Source organism: Clinocottus analis, unplaced genomic scaffold (assembly GCF_023055335.1).
Source record: "Clinocottus analis isolate CAN_PGR_092001 unplaced genomic scaffold, fCliAna1.0.p SCAF_3, whole genome shotgun sequence".
Classification (NCBI taxonomy): domain Eukaryota; kingdom Metazoa; phylum Chordata; class Actinopteri; order Perciformes; family Cottidae; genus Clinocottus; species Clinocottus analis.
In genome coordinates, this window is record NW_027176042.1 from 13856789 (window position 1) to 13876512 (window position 19724).

The 19724-nt window shown below is 40.8% G+C and overlaps 2 protein-coding genes across 5 annotated transcripts; one reads left to right on the top strand and one right to left on the bottom strand.

The window, feature by feature from the left end:
• The first annotated feature begins 3009 nt into the window (after positions 1–3009).
• tmcc1b (transmembrane and coiled-coil domain family 1b) lies at positions 3010–15934 on the top strand. 4 transcript variants are annotated; one of them, XM_068594110.1, is made up of 8 exons: positions 3010–3098; positions 6431–6604; positions 8360–8403; positions 9186–9986; positions 12679–13098; positions 13782–14266; positions 14359–14494; positions 14571–15934. In XM_068594110.1, exons 4-8 carry the CDS (start codon positions 9360–9362, stop codon positions 14883–14885), a joined length of 1983 nt encoding a protein of 660 aa, XP_068450211.1. In that variant the 5' UTR covers positions 3010–3098; positions 6431–6604; positions 8360–8403; positions 9186–9359; the 3' UTR covers positions 14886–15934. The 4 variants fall into 4 exon arrangements, with proteins under 4 accessions (XP_068450211.1, XP_068450213.1, XP_068450215.1 ...); XM_068594112.1 differs by having other exon boundaries at positions 9613–9986; XM_068594114.1 differs by having other exon boundaries at positions 9724–9986.
• Positions 15935–18051: 2117 nt separating this feature from the next.
• On the bottom strand, positions 18052–19414 carry h1m (linker histone H1M). The gene is made up of 6 exons (XM_068595292.1): positions 19336–19414; positions 18999–19255; positions 18817–18925; positions 18696–18739; positions 18202–18342; positions 18052–18162 (listed from the first exon to the last, which is right to left on the bottom strand). The coding sequence occupies exons 1-6, from the start codon at positions 19412–19414 to the stop codon at positions 18052–18054; spliced, it is 741 nt and encodes a 246-aa protein (XP_068451393.1).
• Between the last annotated feature and the right edge of the window lie 310 nt (positions 19415–19724).

The window sequence follows — 19724 nt, forward strand, 5'->3', positions numbered from 1 at the left end:
AGACTTTTTTTGTTTGCTGTTGCCTTTAATTGAAACAGACTCAATTGCTACATTTATCTCTGAATGTGTATAAGATATTAACATTTTTGCGCCATAGGTTTAAACCGATTATGGAACATATTATGAAATATATCTTGCCTGTTAGCTACTGCAACTCTGTGAATGCCAATACTTATGTTGTCTGATTTACCATGCTCATGAATTTTACAAAAAAATGGTAATCTGCCTTGTCTTCAAGGACAATGTGCCATTTTTGATGACTGAAGCTGTAGAGGAATGTGTCAATTACTATAATTTTTTTGGACCACAAGTATGGCGATGCTGTCATACAAATTGCACATTGAACATAAATTAGTATCATGTCACGTATGCACTACTAGCCTGCATGTGTCTTCGTATTGGGACACACTCGTCAAAATATTGAGACAACCGTTCAAAACCGCCTCCAGATACTTAATTAAACATGAGTCATGCAACATGGATCAATTTTGATTGAGCCACATCCCAGTTTACTATGACTGTCTGTTGTGTTAGGATTTCTTAATAACCACATTTAATGTGTGCTTGTTTTGTTTCAGTATTGCACAATTGGATGATTGCACAACTGAAGCATTGATCCATCAGTGCAATGTAGTGACAATATAAAGACTCTAAAGGTGTTAGAGCCCCTAACTGTTCTTGTGGATGATAGCTTTTACTTGTACACAATAGACAAATGAAGGACCTCTTACTCCTTTGTCTTAAATGCCCTCTAAAGGCTTCTCTGTGAAAAGGTTTTACAGAGAGGAGCGCTTTGCTGCACCTTACCAGGCCTGCATGTCACGCAACAGGTAAGGTTCATTACCCATGTCAATATTTACACTATCTCATGGATCTCTAAATCATTTAGAAAGAAACATGACTGAAGTCAAACTGCACTGATATGTTGATCGGTGGCATTACAGCAAATAACCTCAAGGTTAAGGGTTAGTGACTTAACATATTGTCATTGTAGCTTGCAAAAACTGTTTTAGAATGATTTTCTCATCCGTTATTAAAACTGTTGCAGTGGACGTCTCTTTCATTGGACTGTAGTTGTAGATTTGCTATTGAAGTGCTCTCTGTAGGACTGACCATTATTGCACCCACAGAGGCTTGTGCATACAGATCACGATATGATAGGCCCTCTTGTGGTTAATAATGGAAGCTGACACATGCTTTTGATTCACTCACTTTGTTTACTTGCAGAGTGAGAAATATTTACTGTCTCTTCTGTTGACGGATGTTGGTCACATGGCTTTCATTAACAGATATTGAGTCGACCACAGCCTCCAGTCGATAGCCAGACCCAGCAGTATCCTGAGCAGTATCCTGAGCAGACATCATTTTAAAATAGAAAAAAACAACATTTACAATAAAATATGATAAACAAACAAATAAGAGTGTGTTAAAACAAGTATGTTGTGTCATGTGCATATTAAAAGAGAACAGTTGTGCAAGGGTGTGTAACTATAATAAATCGTTCTGGGGATGTATGTGTTGGAGTCAGTGGCGGTCCTGGGCTTTATTGATGAACACGTTTCCCAGCCCACTCCTTCACCAGACAATCTTGCCCTCACTACAGAGTGGCAAAGTTGCAACGTCCACAGCTTCCCTTATACTACAAGCTCTAAACTAAGAGGGACCTGCATTCCCATTTATGGCACTGTATCCACAGTGCTACCTCGGCCAACTACCTCAGATGCCGCAGTCTCCACAGTATCCAATACCTCTTTTCCCACAATTCCCAGTTTCAGATGCTACCTCAATATCCTTTGTTGCCATTCTCAAAACACCTGCAGCCTCCACAAGCTCAAGCTCTTCATATTCCAAAACTTGTAATCCAGCCGCCCAAACAATATCATGGTCATCCTCAGATCTACCAGGTCCCTGTGTTATATCCTCCTGAATAGAGAAAAAAAACCTCAAACCAATCTTCCCTTTACCACCATAACAACCAGTGCAGCTACCACCCTAAAGTCTACAGTTTAAAAGCCATTACCCACAGCCTTACATGCCAACATGTTATGTTCCTTAGCATACTCCCATTCCTGTATTTCCTGATCATCTTGCACACCCAGCTCAATCTGAGCATCAACGTCAGCCTATTTGATGTGCCATGCCTTCATTTCATCCCTTCCCTTCCCTTCACATCAAAGGCCAAAATCGACCTCAAGAAACTTAACAGACTCTCCATTGTGCATTTTGGTTAAGCTCACAGATTTGGCCAGCAAAGCTGTAAGAGACTCTCTTGGCAACGATTCTTGCTTTGCATTTAGCAAGAGGGGCTCAACATTAAACTTTTCTGAAGAAGGATAAAGGTCAAAGTACGCAGCACAGTTTTCATAAAATTCTAGAAACATTGAGTCCACCCTATAGTTTCTTTTTTTCTTGTTCATGTGGTTATTAATATTTTATTTGTTCTGGTATGTGTCAATAATTATATGTTCAATACATTTTATGTCTCCACATGAACAATGTTTTTAGGGCAACAACTAACACTGGTTTTCATTATTGAATAATGTGCCTATTATTTTCTTAATTCATTGTTTAGGCTACACAAAATGTCAGAAAATAGGGAAAAATTATGAATCAGAATTTTACACGGTCCAAAACCTGAAGATGTCAGGTTTATCGGAATATTTGCAAGGCTGAAAGCAGTGGCTTCTCTGTAATATTTACTTTAAATAAAAGTATAATCGAAATAGTTTCTGACAGTTACGATTTTAACTTTTTACACTTAAAAGCCTTATCAACAATAACATTGTGGTGGGCAAAATGTTTACACATTTTTTTATTGGCCTACAAACTGAAACTAAATCAGTAAAATAACAAAGGAGACACGAGTCTCCTCAAAAGTAGCTTCACCCCTGGGACCCTTTTAGTGTATAAATCTTTAACAATAATAATACACGTATAAAATTGTAATATAACTGCATCACCTGCATGGATTGTATGGGGCGGTTTGTATGTTGGTGCTCAGCTGTTCTGACGTCGAGCACGCTATCTGACGTCACCGTGGGAGTGTTCCACCATCGGGAGAAATGAACGGTCATCAACACAATCCTCTCAGCGCCCATGTAAGTTTAAGCCAGCAAAACAGACATTTTGCGAACCGTTCTATGAATGAAATGTGTTTCCATATGCTGTTATTCGATCTGCCCGAGGGCTCCGGTTGATTAACCTTGTTTATACAATCGTCGCTGCCCGCCTGGCGAGGTGCCCCGTCTGCCTGCAGCTAGCCACGGCCGAGCCGAGCCGACGTCTTTTAGCTCCGGAGCCGAGCAGAGGCTGCTAACTGACAGGCGGAGTGGCCGGGCGGCGAGTAAGCGCCTGTTTTGCCACCCAAGATCGTCTGGATGGGCGATGTTTAAATGTAGTTTTACACGCGAGTGAATCCGGAGAGTAAATGGATGCGTGCACTTTGTCAGGGTTAAACTTCGGAGACAACACCCAGGCCGGATTATAATACAACACAACGGTCAGACAAGGATGTGTCAAATTCAATTCAACTACTTTTAGCAGACTGAACAGTTAGACTTCGTCCTCAGTTAAACTCCCGGCTTATACCAATACAAAGAGGGACCTCAAAGCTGACGCAGCGATGCACTGTGAGAGATGCATCTCGGACTTAAATACCCCACCGTGAAATACAAGACTCCCAAGGTGTGATTAAGAAACCTTGGTGGGAGTACGTGACAGATGGCCACCCAATACCTCCAATCTAAATCCACCCGGTGTGTTTTGAGCTGTTCACACCTGTGAGGGCGGTTTCGTGGTGGTGTTTAGTCAGATGGACAGGAATGTTCTGCATTTCTATAAAATGGAGTTACATAATGCCACGTGTGGAGGAAATGACCGGACTTCTCCTAAATGATGACTCAACCTCTTTATCATTAATGTCGCAATTGGGTGTGACAGTTGGTACTTTCTTGCAAGATAACATGTTAGATACAAAAGTGTGATGGCCTAACAGAGGGATTGTCTAGCAGTGCCTCTGTGGTTATGTGATGATTACAACCAACCTTCTGAATATAGGAGTGTTTTTTAAAGTTATTTGAACAGGTAAACCAGTTACCGACTGGGTGTCCTGGGACGTGTGTGTATCGCATAATGTGATGGTAAGTTTTGGGTTGACCGGTGAAGTTGAATGTTAAAGCACATGAGCAGAATTTGTTTATTAACATATTTAGAGGCGGCTGTAATCGTAAGCTATGTTAATATCCTCTGGTTCGTGGCCAGCAACACAACATGCATCATGTGTAAAACATAGTTAGGTTTTTACGTTATCCATCTTGTTATTCGTCCTTTTTAAAGAAAAAAATAAATTACTCCAAAACGGCATACATAATTAAAAAGTCAGACATCGCAACATCTTGACAGGTGTTATGTTAACCTGAATGTTCAGTAAACCTAACAACAAACTAGCGTAACGTCGTGACCCCGCCCCGCGAAGTAGGACCGGTGTGCGTCGTAAAGTAAAACAAACACCTCCCGGTGCACCACGTTAGCTGGTCCTGCTAGCTACCAGAGGGGCAGACAAGCCATCGAAACGGGGTCAACGATTCTTAAAGACTCTATTTACCGCGACGGTTAGCACCATACTTCAATAAAACGATAAACTACATTGACGTTTCCAGCTATCATATGATTTATTTTAGTGTTTTTAAGGACAGGCCTACGGACGTTGGCTAGCAAGCTGCTAATTTCATCCTCTTCTTATCTGTAGCTAATGTTAAACCGTTGGGCTCAGACTAATTTCAGTAACTTACTAACGCTACTCAAAAACACTGCTGTATAATTGTGTACGAGATGTATTTCCTCTCTGCTTTTAAAATGTTCAGTTTACGCGTGGCAGGTTACTGTTGCCCCCCATGTAATGACACCGAATGCACCTGTAACCTGCTGAGTAATTTAATTAACTAACCTAAGCTGCACGATGATAATACACTAACGGTCTGGGGCGTAATGAAAATGTGTGTTTAATGCAATAGTCTAAACGAAAAGGAAACTTTATTGTTACTACTGACTGGGTGGTGATGATCTCATCGGAATGCACGTATAACTGTATCCGCGTATATTCAGAGAGCGATGCTGTGACGTCACCTTTTTTTTTGTTCACTTTAAATCATCGTTGAATTGCTTTCTCTCAGTTGTGTGTTTTTTCCCCTGCAGATATTCCCATATGGCTATTCTGCACTATTAATTAACATTACACAATTAATTAAGCTAAAACGCCTTAGAGGTCTCTGCTTTTACACAATTAAAAAAGTGTTTTCCTTTTTGCCATTTAAGCCACAGACTCGTATAAGCTTGTAAAACTGTCTGAACTAGTTTGTTTGGGTTGAGTAATTACTTGTATATTATTGTATTCAAATGATATTACCCTAAAATATCAGGTCTGGCAATAGGCTGCATTACAAATACAGTCAGTTTCATAATAACATACTGTGTAATATTGATACTAATAATGATGACAATAATAACTATATGAATAATGATATCTGGGATTTATCCTTTCAAAATGTTTTACTATGTACACCAGCTAATGGCAAACTTTTGTTTGTGGTCCTGTGCTGCTGAAATCCGCTGACAATGCATGCTGGTATAGTTCTATCCAACTTTCTATCAACTTGCTGTGATGCAAGTGAAGTTAATGATAACCTCACAATATCAATGATTGGAATGGTTATTAAACTAGTTGCTTTCCACCAACTGCGAAACGCCTTCTCTGATCTGGGAGCTGGTTGGTTTAGATGTTGCATTTTTTATGTAAACTTTTCATGTTTTGTTTATTTGTCAGATTTTGCACTTTGAAGGTTTATTATGTTAACAGAATACTTGTTGTGTGGTAACTGTTATCAGTCAGGGGGACAGAATGTATTCAGCTAATATAACAATTGTTCTCAGACTGCATACAATCTATGATAGTCTACGATATATATTCAATTCCATTAGTATCATGAAGTCCATGCAAAATCATTGGTAACAAGTGGAATGTGAGGATTCTTAAAATAACCTCTGTGTATTCCTGATGGTATAATTATCAGACAGTTCAATCCAAATGTGTCTTTTTTTCTATTGCTTTCCCAGTGTAGTTAACTGATTCATGTTTTAAATTGATTTAGTTCAAGGGAACAGCCAATGTAAAATAATTGAGTGATACTGAGTCAAACTTTAGCCATGATGATCATGTAGCTTATACAGCACGTCAATAGGCTAATCTGTTATACAGAAGAAAATCATTAATACAGCAATTGTTGGAGACTTTTGTACAAGGTTAATAGATTGGTCCAATACCATTTAAAAAAAAAAAAATTGTGACGGTTGTCTGTTTCAAATTGTCACTATTTCCTTCATAGGAAACCGTTTCTTACCCTGTCTTGCCTCTGTTTTTTGTCTGTCTTCGCAGCATGTGATTTTTCTAAATGTCCATGGAAACAGCTGACTAAAGTTTGACAGCTATCCCGCCAGTTTTCCATTTGTAAGAATTACTCCGAGGAAGCAGTGCTGCGAATTTGTTTGGATTAAGCCATTCCCGGTGTCAATAGATCCACAAGTCATCTGCTGATGACTACATCTGAAGGTATGTTTATCTGTACTTTATCTGTGCTTATCTGTACTAGTTCTGATTTTTGTGTCTCTCTATTATATTTAAAGCTAATAATGTTTGGTTTTGATACATCTTTTCTAAACAATACCAATATCACTATATTACAAAATTTGACCTGTCATTTTGTAGGAATGTTTATTTAACACAAGTGAAAGCTTAAAGGCTGCTAGTCATGCACAACACTCTGCAAATGGTGTGACCTTGGAGCACTGCATGTACATAGAGTGATATGCGAATGTCGGTTGACCCACTTTAAAAAGAAAACTTTGCCCTTAGCGCATAGAAGTCAGACATCATCATATTTTTTTATTGTAGATGAGGGATATAGTTCCATATCTGTGTGGACTGCCTGTCTTGTCCTGAGGTTTCACTGCACTGTGTTACACTGAGTTACTGAATGTCTGTGTATGTCTATAATCAGTGATTCAGGCTCAGGAAATGAGTAACTGCTTTTCTGAATTGAGGCATTCATACATGAAGCCGTGTTAAATCAGTTGTCCGTATAGGTGCATTGTCTATATTTGATATCTATTAGTCTTAACATTACATTATATTCAAGAGCCAATCAAATGTGCACTTACACCTGGCAGTTTTGAAGCAGCAGCCATGAAACCCAGTGTATACGTGAGTGAAGACCACATAATTTCATTATGGTTCTCCTGTGTTCACTTAAGTTTGAAGGAATGTAGTATAGAGTTACCAGTTGTGTGTTTATACTTAAGGTCTTGCCCTTATATAGGTAGGGGTGTGTGAATTGAATCTGTTGATGTATTCATTTGTTTTGAGTAATGAGTGAGATGAGGGACGACAGTAAGTAAAAAGTAATAGAATTTTCCAAATGAAACTATTGCTCTAGCATGTAGATCATCAGCAAGACTTGGTTACTCTTGTCATTATAGTACTGTACATTACCACCTACCCTTTAACAAAGTGCTTTCTTATCCAACGCTGCAGAGCTAACAGCAGGACCATCAGTAATGAGTCACTGTGTTTCACTAATGGAGCCTTTCATAAGGTTTTTGGTGCTAGATTGTGCTGCTGGCTTGTTAAGTGATACTTAGTGCTGACTGGAATCGTTTTTCCATTTGTCTGCAAAATAATCCGTGAACTATAGTCTGACCCGTCTTTTTAGGCTTTGGATATTTGCTTCAGAGAGACATGCTTTTTCTCATGCCTGTCTAGGCGCTAAAGGAGGGTACATCTCCAACTTACTATTGAAATAGTAGCAATGAATTGTATTCTTTACAAAAAAAACAGTTGTTGTAACTTAGTTAGTAGGGTGTGCTATTCAGGTTTTATTCAAAACTATGTGTTTCAAGCATGCGGGGCCATAGCAGAACTATTGTTGCGCAGTTCTTTCTGGCTTTAGAAATAAACACTGAAGTAAAAATGTTGAATGATTAGCTTCAAGATCACCATTGCAGTACAGGTATTGTGAAAAAAGCAATGTCCTCATGTATCAACATACTTTTGACTCATAAGACAAACAAAGGTTTCATGAGGTTGTTGATTATTTCATATGATCAGCATGTTGGAAGCTTTTAAGTCTCATCTGCTCTAGCATCCCTTTACACTCATTAATACCAGTTACCACTGAGTGGAAGTTTTGTGTTGAGGTTTGTTTATTTCTATGTGATGCTCCTGTATGCCTCTTTTTAAACCTTATCCTTTTCTGTTGTATGAAACATATTATTGTATTTTCTTTTGTTTCTATTTCTGTTCATTTAGCCAGTCCCGAGTTGTGAGTCAGTAGAGGTGAAGCTGGGCTGATGGTAAGCTTTCTGACACTCTATCTCACCTCCTCACTTGCTTTCTTTCTCACTGTCTCATTACATGTTGGTAAACCAAAATGCTTTTATGTAATCTGTCATCTGATGGTCAAAGTTGGAAAGGTCCTTTACATTACAGGATTTAGCCTTGTTGTACAATGAAATGGAAGGAGGAGACGCCGTGGGTCATTGAACACCTAAATCAGTTGAGAATTGGATAATAATCTCAGTCCATTTAGAATTTCATTTACATTTTTCACACTGTAATCTCTTGGTTGTCATCATCAAAGCACTCTCAATTATGTTGGTTATTAATTTCCATTATGAATACTTTCTGAAATGTGATTATTCAACTTTAATGAAGGCTTTGAACAGTTAGGTTTGAATGCCTAAAAACAAACGATAGAAAGTGATTTCAGAAATGACCGAAGGCGTTGACCTTCAACATGCGCCATATACCAAACATGGACATTTCAGAAACTGTTCTCAAAGCTTGTTTATTTTGTAGACTTTCTGTTATTGCATTACTGGGTTGGCAATGCCAGACATGCCACATGGTGTTCAACTCAAAATTGTACCTTCTGTTTTCATTCAGCAGAGAGAAAATATAACGCTTTTTTTGATTAGGAATATTTTGCAAAAAGATGATTTTTGAACAAAATGAACACGTGGTCATGTCTGTGTCAACCCAGTTAATGTTCCTTGATGTTTTATATTCTTCTGCTTATTATGTTCATCACTCACTGCTGCATGTCATAATCCATTTTATTTTCCTTTTGTGGTAGACAAGCATGACATTGAGCCAAGCCACAGATGCATGTCCACTCAAAAGGCCCAACTGAGCGCCATCCCCTCTGCATCCCGGCTCTCAACAAGTCGCTCAGGGGGGGGTGTCGACGGGACATAGCTAGTCCCCTGCACCCCCAAGTAGAACCTCACTGTGAAACTGGAGGTCTCTGATGGATCAGAGTAGTAGTGAGCAGAGTCCAGAGGAGCCGGACACGGGAGCCCGGGCGGAGCTGGAGGTCGGCAGGAGGGCGTCGGAGTCAGAGCATGGCAGGAGGGCATCGGAGTCAGAGCATGGCTTGTCCAAAATCACCCATAATGCCCTGGAGAACATGGGAGCGTTGGGCCATGGCCTGAAGCAGTTCTTCCAGCCACAGCGCCGACGCTCCTCCGTTTCCCCACATGACTCTGTCTCGTCCTGCACAGGCGCCCCTGCATCCGAACCCACTGATGTAGGGTCAGAAGTAGGGGACCCTCCTGCCTCTTTGGCCCTCCCTTTGGATTCTGACAATCCTGCCGCTTCCGCCCCTCCCGCAGCTCTGAGCCGTGTTCTGCAGCAGATCAGAGGTGCTCCACCAATGAAGCGAGGCACCAGCCTGCAGAGCCGCCGCAGCAAGGTGGGGGGCACCGGGGAGCCTCCCCAGAAAGGTAGCCCACAGATCCACCGGCGCAGCACCCATGAAGCCCTGCTGCAGGCTGGACGCCCGCGCTCCTCCTCGACCACAGACACACCCAGCAGCCCAGCTCTAGCTGATGTTCTGGTCACCTCTGGTTACCACTCAACAGAGGAGCCTGACAAGGTGAGTGTCCAAGTCCTGCCAGCTGGTCTAGGTGAAAAATAAACCATGAACATGCAACAGTGCATTCTTAACAGAGTGGGAAGAAATTCCAATATTTGTACAAGTGATGCACTCAGAGGTTTGTGATATAGGTGCAGAGTGTGGCAGTGTGTGGGTGCGCATGGAGAAGAAGAATAGAATAAAAAAATCGATTGGCTCTTCTTATGTGAGTCATGATTCAATCAACTCTGAACACAGAGACATGAAACACACTCCTGGAATCAGCGTGACTTACACTTTGTCTCTAATGTCCATCACAAATAAATGCCCATAAATTTGCTTAGAAATTATTAAAAAAGAGCTGCTTCTTATAACTTAAGACTAATCCTGTCTTGTTTTCATCAGGTTTAGCAGTTTTCTTGAGTATATAAATTAATCCATTAATTGTTGTTTGTGCACTGAGGACTCAGGAACGTCTAATAGGGAATGCAGGCATTACCTTCCAAAACGCTAATATTTACACAGATATAGACAAAAAAGGTGTTGCCATGTAAATATACTTTCTGCTTGCCCAAAGAATGATGTGAACTGTAGTTCTCAAACTCAGAACTTGTTTGTCCCAAGTAAAATAAATACAATAAAAAATTATAGCACTGACAATTTGCCTTTTCTTTATGCACCAATTACTTTTAAATGCATTATCGGAGTACCCCACAAACATTATTGTGTTGCTCCTTTCCTCTAATCATCTGATCTCCTCTCTTCATATACAAATATGTTTGGAGGGATTTTATTTCTTCATTCATGATTTCATATGTATTAATATCTGTACCTAGTACACTCGCATAACAAAACATGGCCTAAATTTAATCCTAAAATTGTTTTATTCATAAAAGAAAGTTAGCTTCAGGACATAAAACATTCAAATTAAAATCATAATACAAAGAGACACTGTGCATTCATGCATAGCATTATATTTGTTTGCAACCGAGCTGTAAAAATAGAAGATAAAATCGAGTTATTCGCTAATATCTGTGAAAAAAATGTCAAAACTAAGTTAACAGCCTCTGTTAGAGGCTGTTAATGGTTTTGATGTGCCTGGATGAACCGGTGAATGGGGAGATGAGCTGTCAGCGGTGGAAGGTCAGCGATTGCCTTTGAGTGGTTTGTGACTATGTGCTTTAAGCCTTTCTAAATTTAGACTATTGCTGTCTCTGAGTGTACTTAAGGTCAGAGAAGGCTTGCAGGGCTCAACAAACTCAAACTTGTCGGATATTTTCTTTTTACATTGAATGTTGATAGGAATTCGGAAACAACACCTTCAGTGTTATGACCGGTGACACTGTAAAAGGTTGTCAAAATGAACATAAATGTATAGAACCTGACACAGTAATTTCAGCAGATGATAACATCTTTACACACTATAGTGTAGGTAATTGAAGTAGGGGACGAGATGTCAGCAGAGTGACAGGAGAATCTCTGGAATGAAAAATTGGGAGAAAGTAGACGTCATAAAACGAGAGGTAATGCCACACTGGTCTGAAGCTCTGGCAACTAACTGGAAGCTGGAATTAAGTTCATCAACAGATGTCATGAGCACGTGTTATCATTCATCTTAAGAAATGTACGACTTGTTATTTCTAAATCGATAATCATCTACTGGGATTTATCTTCTATAAAAACAGGTCGTCTTTTTGTTGCTCTGTGATAAAGGCTGATAATCTTTTTCAATTCAAGAACCTTTTTGTACTTCATAATAGTTTGTATTAGTGCCTTCTACAGTTTATGTAAAACATTTTTGGAATCAAATGGGTAATTTATTGGTTAATGCTGGCGTTGAACTAAACATCTCTGTTAAGTTATTGATTAGCAGCTCTTTCTAGTCGCCTCCATCAATTTGAATAATAACTACATCTTCCTGCACTGTACATGTTAACACAACACTTTATTCTATCTTATGGTTTACACTTTAACTTGTTCAGAAATACTTGACAGTACTTCTTGAGAGTACAAGGAGCTCAACAGCTGGTACGCTTCCAGTAGGGGCATTTATGATGGGACCAATTCAGTTTGTGTTAATTACCAAGATGTATATTTACCTCTCCTCTTGTTTCAGTTTAAGCCTAAAGGCTCTGATGACTGTTCATGGCTTCACACAATTTGCACTGGGCTTTTAAAAAAATCTAAATTCCCCATATAAGGTGTAAAATAATTAAGACATAACTCCTTATGAACTCTGTTAACTTAGCCTATTTCCGTTCTCCACAATAGTCACTGCATCACTCCACTTGTGACTCCTTGAGGTGATGTTGTGAAGCGACAGCCAAAAGGCATCTTCTGTTCTACTGGTGCCCTCTGCTGTTGTGAAATGTGAATGCGTAGTGACAAGTGTATGTAGGTCTTCAGATGTCGGTTTCCATAAAAAAGCCATTGCCTTTATATTAATGCCAATACAGCGTTGTATTTTAAATGGTGTTCACATTAGATACTGTAACAGTTCTCATGAGGCAACACTTTACACACTAGTGAGAAAGACAATATCATAAACACCAAAGTATTGACAACAGTACATCAGCCAGTGCTTGCAGTTAATCATGATAATGTTAGATCTTGAAAAACAGTGATTTTAATGTTGTGTCTTGATAAACTTTAAATTATGAAAATCATTTCTTCATAATTTCCCCTTCTCTTTTGTTCACATTGTTTTTAACAGCTGGATCGCTATGATGGATCAGGCCCTGCTGTGTCACCCAATGCTCTCCCCTACGGTGCAGACGGGTACGATGTGGTCGACAGTACCCCCGACCCCCAGCGAACAAAGCAGGCCATCGCCCAACTACAACAGAAGATCCTCAAACTCACGGAACAAATCAAAATTGAACAAACTGCACGTGATGACAACGTGGCTGAATACCTGAAACTCGCCAATAACGCAGACAAACAGCAGAGTGCTCGTATCAAGCAGGTGTTTGAGAAGAAGAACCAAAAGTCAGCACAGACTATCCAGCAACTGCAGAGGAAACTCGAGCACTGCCACCGGAAGCTTCGAGAGGTGGAGCACAACGGCATTCCTCGCCAGCCCAAAGATGTTTTCCGAGACATGCACCAGGGCCTGAAAGATGTTGGAGCCAAGGTGTGTGCTTTCCGGGTGCCTTTTATTGTTTTGTTTTTTTGTTGCCAAAACCCAGTCTAAGGAACATATTGCCGGTTTTATTGACAAGAAACACTACATTACATCCTAAAAATCTGTTCGCAATAAAGTACACTGTATTTTATCTACATTTGTTGATTGAGTCAAAGTAGAGCAGACAACTTAGTGCAGAATGGACTTAATTAATAATGCTGCTTTCCATTAAGGTGTGCCAGTATGGCTCATGGAATACTTGTTGATAATGGATTATTGTCATGCAGAGTGTTTTGTCCATCCAGAAAACAAACAGGAATGCCTCAGAGCTTATAACAAGATCAACATGTCGAGTTATTGTTGTGCCTTAATCTACACGCACACAAAAGTAATGGGTGGAAAATGTTCATTATCCCAAGAAGTTAACCTCCTGTTTTGCCCAAAGTGCAGAATTAGCTTTTAGCTCCAGGGATCTGGTCAGAGCCCTAAAAGCTGTGGATGGTTTGCACTAAAACTGCAGGATTATGTGTTTTGTGAGGTAAGACCGCTCATGCTGTTCCTGTGTGTTCAAGGCTATTTAATGACAACGGCTGTGATCAATACTTTAGTGATCTGTTTGACCCCAGTCAAACGAGTTTTCATATTGCTAATTCAACGCAGCCTGAGCACTTATCTGATTTCACTTGTTACAGGTGACGGGGGGCCTCTCCAGTTTCTCTCAAGCCACTCATTCTGCTGCTGGAGCTGTGGTGTCTAAGCCGAGAGAAATCGCCTCTCTCATCCGCAACAAGTTTGGCAGTGCTGACAACATTGCAGCTTTGAAAGATTCCTTGGATGAAACACAGGGAGAAGAGGGTGTTGGCCCCGGAGGCACGAGGGCCCTCGGGACCGGACAGTTGCAGTCCAGCCCAAAGTATGGCAGTGATGATGACTGTTCGAGCGCTACTTCCGGCTCTGCAGGTGTTAACAGCACAACTGGAGCTCCTGGAGGCCCCCCGAGCTCCAAGGGCAACACCCTTGATCATGGCCAAGCCTCAGGCTTTGATGCCATACTCCATGAGATCCAAGAGCTCCGGGAAAACCAAGGTCGTCTGGAGGAGTCCTTTGAAAACTTAAAAGCCCACTATCAGCGGGACTACACAATGATCATGGAGGCCTTGCAAGAGGAACGCTACAGGTGTCATATCCTATCCTATACAATAATAGGTCTGTATGGGAAGAAGGAAAATGTCCTGTTTGTGATGTACTGCTGTTGTCACTCTTTTGCAGGTGTGAACGTTTGGAAGAACAACTCAATGACTTGACAGAACTGCACCAAAATGAAATTCTGAACTTGAAACAGGAACTAGCCAGCATGGAGGAGAAGATTGCTTACCAGTCTTACGAAAGAGCGAGGGACATTCAGGTGAGCTTCACTTAAAGAACCATGATGTTTCTGTCATCAGAGCTATTTCCCTGACGGTTTTGTCATTGACCTGTAGGAGGCGCTGGAGGCTTGTCAGACTCGTATCTCCAAGATGGAGCTGCAGCAGCAGCAACAGCAGGTGGTGCAGCTGGAGGGTTTGGAGAACGCCACGGCACGGACTCTCCTAGGAAAACTAATCAATGTGCTGCTGGCTGTTATGGCCGTCCTTTTGGTGTTTGTGTCCACAGTGGCTAACTGTGTTGTTCCATTAATGAAAACACGCAGCCGCACGTTTTCCACGCTGCTCCTCGTAATCCTCCTCGCCTTCCTCTGGAGGCACTGGGATGCCATTTCAGAGTATCTGCATCACTTTCTTCTGCACCCCAGATGATCAGCTGGGAGAGGCTTATTTTAATAATGACTGGACGGAGGATTTGGGGCTAATGTGTAAAGGGAGGACACTGACCCATACAGGGAGTTGAAACTCAATAGTCCTTCCTTTTCTGCTTCTTCAGCAGCTTCTCACAACACTCAGAGGGGTTGCATCATTGGTTTGTCACTTTATCTCTTTCTGAAAGAATTCTACAGAGAATAAGGAGAGAAAAGGTTGGATGTTTGGTATCGACTCGCTATCTTTGGTGCAATTGGCACAAGCACATATAAGGGTGAATGGGCATAAGTGAAGGAGGGGCTGAGAGAACTGCACACTTGATTTTTCTCTTCTGAGTGAATTTGTTTACATGTTAAACGGTGCATTGTTTTCCTAACAGAATAAATTGTAATTCAGAGTTTTATTACTTTTGAGCTAATTCAAGTGGTATTGTTTTTAAGTCATCGCTATTTTTAATACAGCTAATAGATTGCTTTGTATTTACTTTTAATTGTAATGAGCTGACAGTGTTTTACTGATTTAGTTGTCCATATTCTCTTTTTGTAAGTTCTCTCTCTTCTGGTCTTGCCACTCTGTTTTTTTCAGTCTGCTCTTTTGTTCCCCTTTACTCACTCTTTTAAAATTTCAGCCTCTGTGACCAACTCTTCCTCTTCCTGCTCCTTACACTCTGAAGAATTGGGTGCTTACGCATCAGCTACATTGCTCTGGAACCAGACTGGATCAAATAATAGCGTGTTATTGACTTGTTTCTTACGGATGTGTAAAGTCAATAACACTGGTTATGCCACAACCAGGATATTGCTATCACGAACTTCAAAATGTGGAGTTGCAACCCTGCCCTCTGAGCCGACTGGCTCCTCTTATCCTGGTGGCTTTTCACTGCAGAAGAATAATCAATGAACTGAATTAACATACTTGAAGAGCGATTAATGTGCTCAAAGACTCAGTGCTTCCGTACTGTTTCTCTTAGTGACAATGAAATAGTAATACTTTTTAGTTTATTTTTTATTTTTTAAAGACAAATAAATCTGCTGTTTTAAAATGTGAAATTGAAAGTAACTTGTATTTGTCTCTGTCAGCAACTTGCTAAATTGTATATCACACAACAAAAAGCCTCTTGTTGGGGCTCACTTTGGTTTATATGTTTGTGATACACTGTATTTAAGAGAGTGGTCGTGTTACGAACACAGTTACCAGTGTGGAGCCTTAATTCGTAGGTGACGAGTTATTCTCCCAAAATCTTGGAAACGTTACCATCAATTGGACCTAAGGCCATGCGAGTAACACTGGCATCAAAGTTTAAGACTGTAGCAGTTAATACATTATCCTCCAGATATACTATTTTTTGCTGTCTGTCTTGCAAATGTGAAAAAAAACAAATGTTAACACTAAAATTTATTATAACACTCATTTCTCCTGGTACCGCCAACATTTTTATGTTCGTTAAGGTCAGCAAGTGAGACCATCAAGATACCTTAATGTTCCTTTTTCATAGCAATTGAGCTATCCATGTGTTTCTCGCCATTTATTTTCCATCCCATATCAAGATGTTGCTGCCAACAAGGTGTATTTGCACAGAAGAATAATCTGTTTTTCCAACAGGTGCAACAAAGCCAACAACAAGGGAGTCAGAGTCCTGAATGGTGATCAGGCCCAATAGTTAAAAGACAAAGTAGCTCTTAGTTTATCCTCATTCTAAACATCAGAGTGTCTCATTTAACAGTGTGGCCATGCAGGCTTTGGTTCAACTGCAGGTCATGAGTTGTCTTGTTAATCTGCTTCCACTGCAAATCAGTTGAGACATTTCTTTACCAAGACATACACTCCTGGTATTTAAGAAAATGCCATTTCAAGAAGAAGAAAACAAATATCTTTCATATAGTTCTGATGGAATCAATGAAGGATAACGACATTAACCTCATAGCAGGTAGAGGTCTCATGCTCAGATTCTTACCTCAAAGAATTCTGTCAATGCTATTGTAATACGAAAGTATGCTTTCGAAAATATGCTTTTGGTACGATCAAACGAAGTTAAATACAAAGTGGATTCTCTCCACTGCCTCATGGGCAGGAGCTGTGGTGTCCCTCCATCATCTGCACCTTTAGAAGCACTGATAACATTGCAGCCCTACAATCTAGGATGAAACCCAGAGAGATGGTGTTATGAGGGAACGAGGGTACTTTGGACAGAGCAGCTGATGGCTGTTCTGCGACGTCTTGCTCTGCAGGAGCCCATGTAGGACCCTCTAGCTCCAGGGACAATACCATACTATGGGCTGTCTAAAAGGTCCTTCTGTAAAAGTCTAGTTGTATTTCCTACATTTGTAAAATGCTGCATATTCCTAAATAAAAATGGTTTTGCACATTACCACACTGGTAGTCTGGGGCCAGGTAGTATTCCATATAGAACAATTGTCCACATTGCACAGAAGGGAAATAACAAGCCCCAGATCTCCAACACATTGACTTGGTTACAACTATGTCCAAGTCACAAGAGCACCTTGACGGAAAAGCTCAGTCGCCATGCTGTAGGGGTGCTGAGAACAAAAATCTCATCTTAATACCTTGCCTCCAATAAACCCAAGCTTGGTTTTTACAGTGATGGAGAAGCCGCCCCACACCAAAAAGGTTTTAGTCTATCGGTGCAGCAATCAGCATAGCTCCGTTGGCTCAAACTTTGAGCCAAACTTCTGTAAGCAGAATCTGGACTTGTCGCTGAACCAAATGTGACACGTAAACACTTAACTTTTCTCCACAAAGTCATGTTCCAGGGCAGGTGTTGCCGACACCCACGCAAACTGGCATGAGGCCGGTAAAGGGTAGTAATGGCAGGCCTCCTGGCAACAGCAGAGAAAATTTGGAAAATGTTGAACGGGCACAACCCACATACTCACCTGTGCTGCTCATCCCAGTAATGCGTGTGCCTTACAAATGGGGCAACTTAAGGGAAATAGTCAGGCTTTCCAACAGGATAAAATGTATTGCTAAGAAGCAGCGTTAGAGATAATCTACCAAACACTAATGTCCAATCTTTTGGTTCAAGGTTTATGCTCTACATTACTGTATCTGGACACAGGCAAATTATTCACAAAAAATAGAAAGCACAATAGAACTTAAAAATATTTTTTATTGCAAAACAGTATAAAAACATAAGTGAAGTGTACATTTATTTGGCCGTATTCCTCCCTCGTTTTCCAGTTGCTTTAGCAGCAGGGGCATCACTCCCCGCTTTAGCGGCCTTGCTCCCAGACGTCTCCTTGGGGGCAGACTTTGCCACCTTAGCCCCTTTAGTTTTGGCTGAAGCAGAGAGAGACACAGCTCCCTCAACATAGTCATCCTCCTTATCCTCTGCAGCTTTCCTTGCTTTTGGCTTCTTTGCAGGAGCAACCTTTGAGGTAGTTTCCTCTGAGGTTGCAGCTTGCTTTTCCTTCTTAGTCTTTTTAGGAGGGTTTTGTTCCTACATTAGGAGAAACAAAAACTACAATTTGAGGCCAGACATTTTATAGTTCAGTCATGCATCGAATCAGCTCCTTCAGGCGCCATAACAATTGATTTTTAAAGTTTTGTATTTTTATAATTGCCATTCCTAGTTGTATAAGAGCACTAAATCATTTGCAGGATATTGCAGTGGAAGAGCATTTGCTCAGCAGATAAAAAAAAAAATTCCAGTCACACATTAATGCCTCAGAGTTTATTTAGATCACCTCAAAGCTGTCTAGTTCGAAAATATTTGCAAGTAGGCACATGTGCAACAAATAAAGAGATGAATGAAAAGTTGGCATCTGCAATGCAGATCACGCAAATCCTCACCTTCGTCGCCTCGTCATTGGCAGAGTCTTTCTTCTTTGCGACACCTTAAAGAAATTAGAGGCCATTAAAAACCAAACCTCTTAAAGTTACTTACAATAGTGGTTGTCGTCAGTTTTATTACTGGCTTTCTTGGGCTTCGTGGCTGCATCCTTGGTCGCTTTGGATGGTTTTTCCACATTGGGATCCAAGTTCTCAGTTGTGGGTTTTGCCTCCTTCACCTTCGGTGCAATCTAGTGTCAGTAGACAAAAAGGAGCAGATTAAGAGTTATTTGACCTGATTTGATCTTTATTCAGATATCTTACCCTAAACTTTCCCGTTGCGCCAGTAGCGACTTTGGAGTTGGCAGGCCGCATCAGCGTGCCAGTCTCGAGTCCTTTCTTCAGGGCCTTACGGACCAAGTGCTTTAACCGTACCAGATCCACAGAGGGGTACTTTTGTTTGATATAACTCTGAATCGCTTGTGAGGAGAGCCCTTTGCGAGAGTCCAAATCCTTCAGTGCTTCTTTCACCATTACTGCTGTGGAGGGATGAGTTGCAAGTTTGCGCACGGTCGCAGCATCTAGAGCGCAAACAGACGCTGTGAGTTAAACATAATGGCTGAAATGTCACGTTCTCTGGTTAAATGAAAAACAAGCAGACCTGTTTTTTTCTCTTGCACCGGGGCATCGCTGGAGGACGACACGTCAGCGGAGTCTGCTGTTGGTTTTTTAGGAGGCATGGCTGAGGAGTCAATACAACAAGAAAACAGAAGTCTGAGAGTAAGCAATGCTGGGATTTATGCAGCTGCTTCCATTAAAATGAGGCCAGGTGAATCAAATCAGCATCAGGTGCGATCCATTAGGGTTTAAATGACAGCTCTTGGGTCATCCCCCTTCTTAAGGTGGTTTTGAGTTCTTTGAATGTGACACCTTACCTCACCAAAGACCAATCGCTCTTATTCTAGAGCAATAATTTAACATTTTGAAAAATGTATGGATTACTCCAAAATGTTCATATTTCTTTATGAAAAATGTAAGTGTGTAAAATGT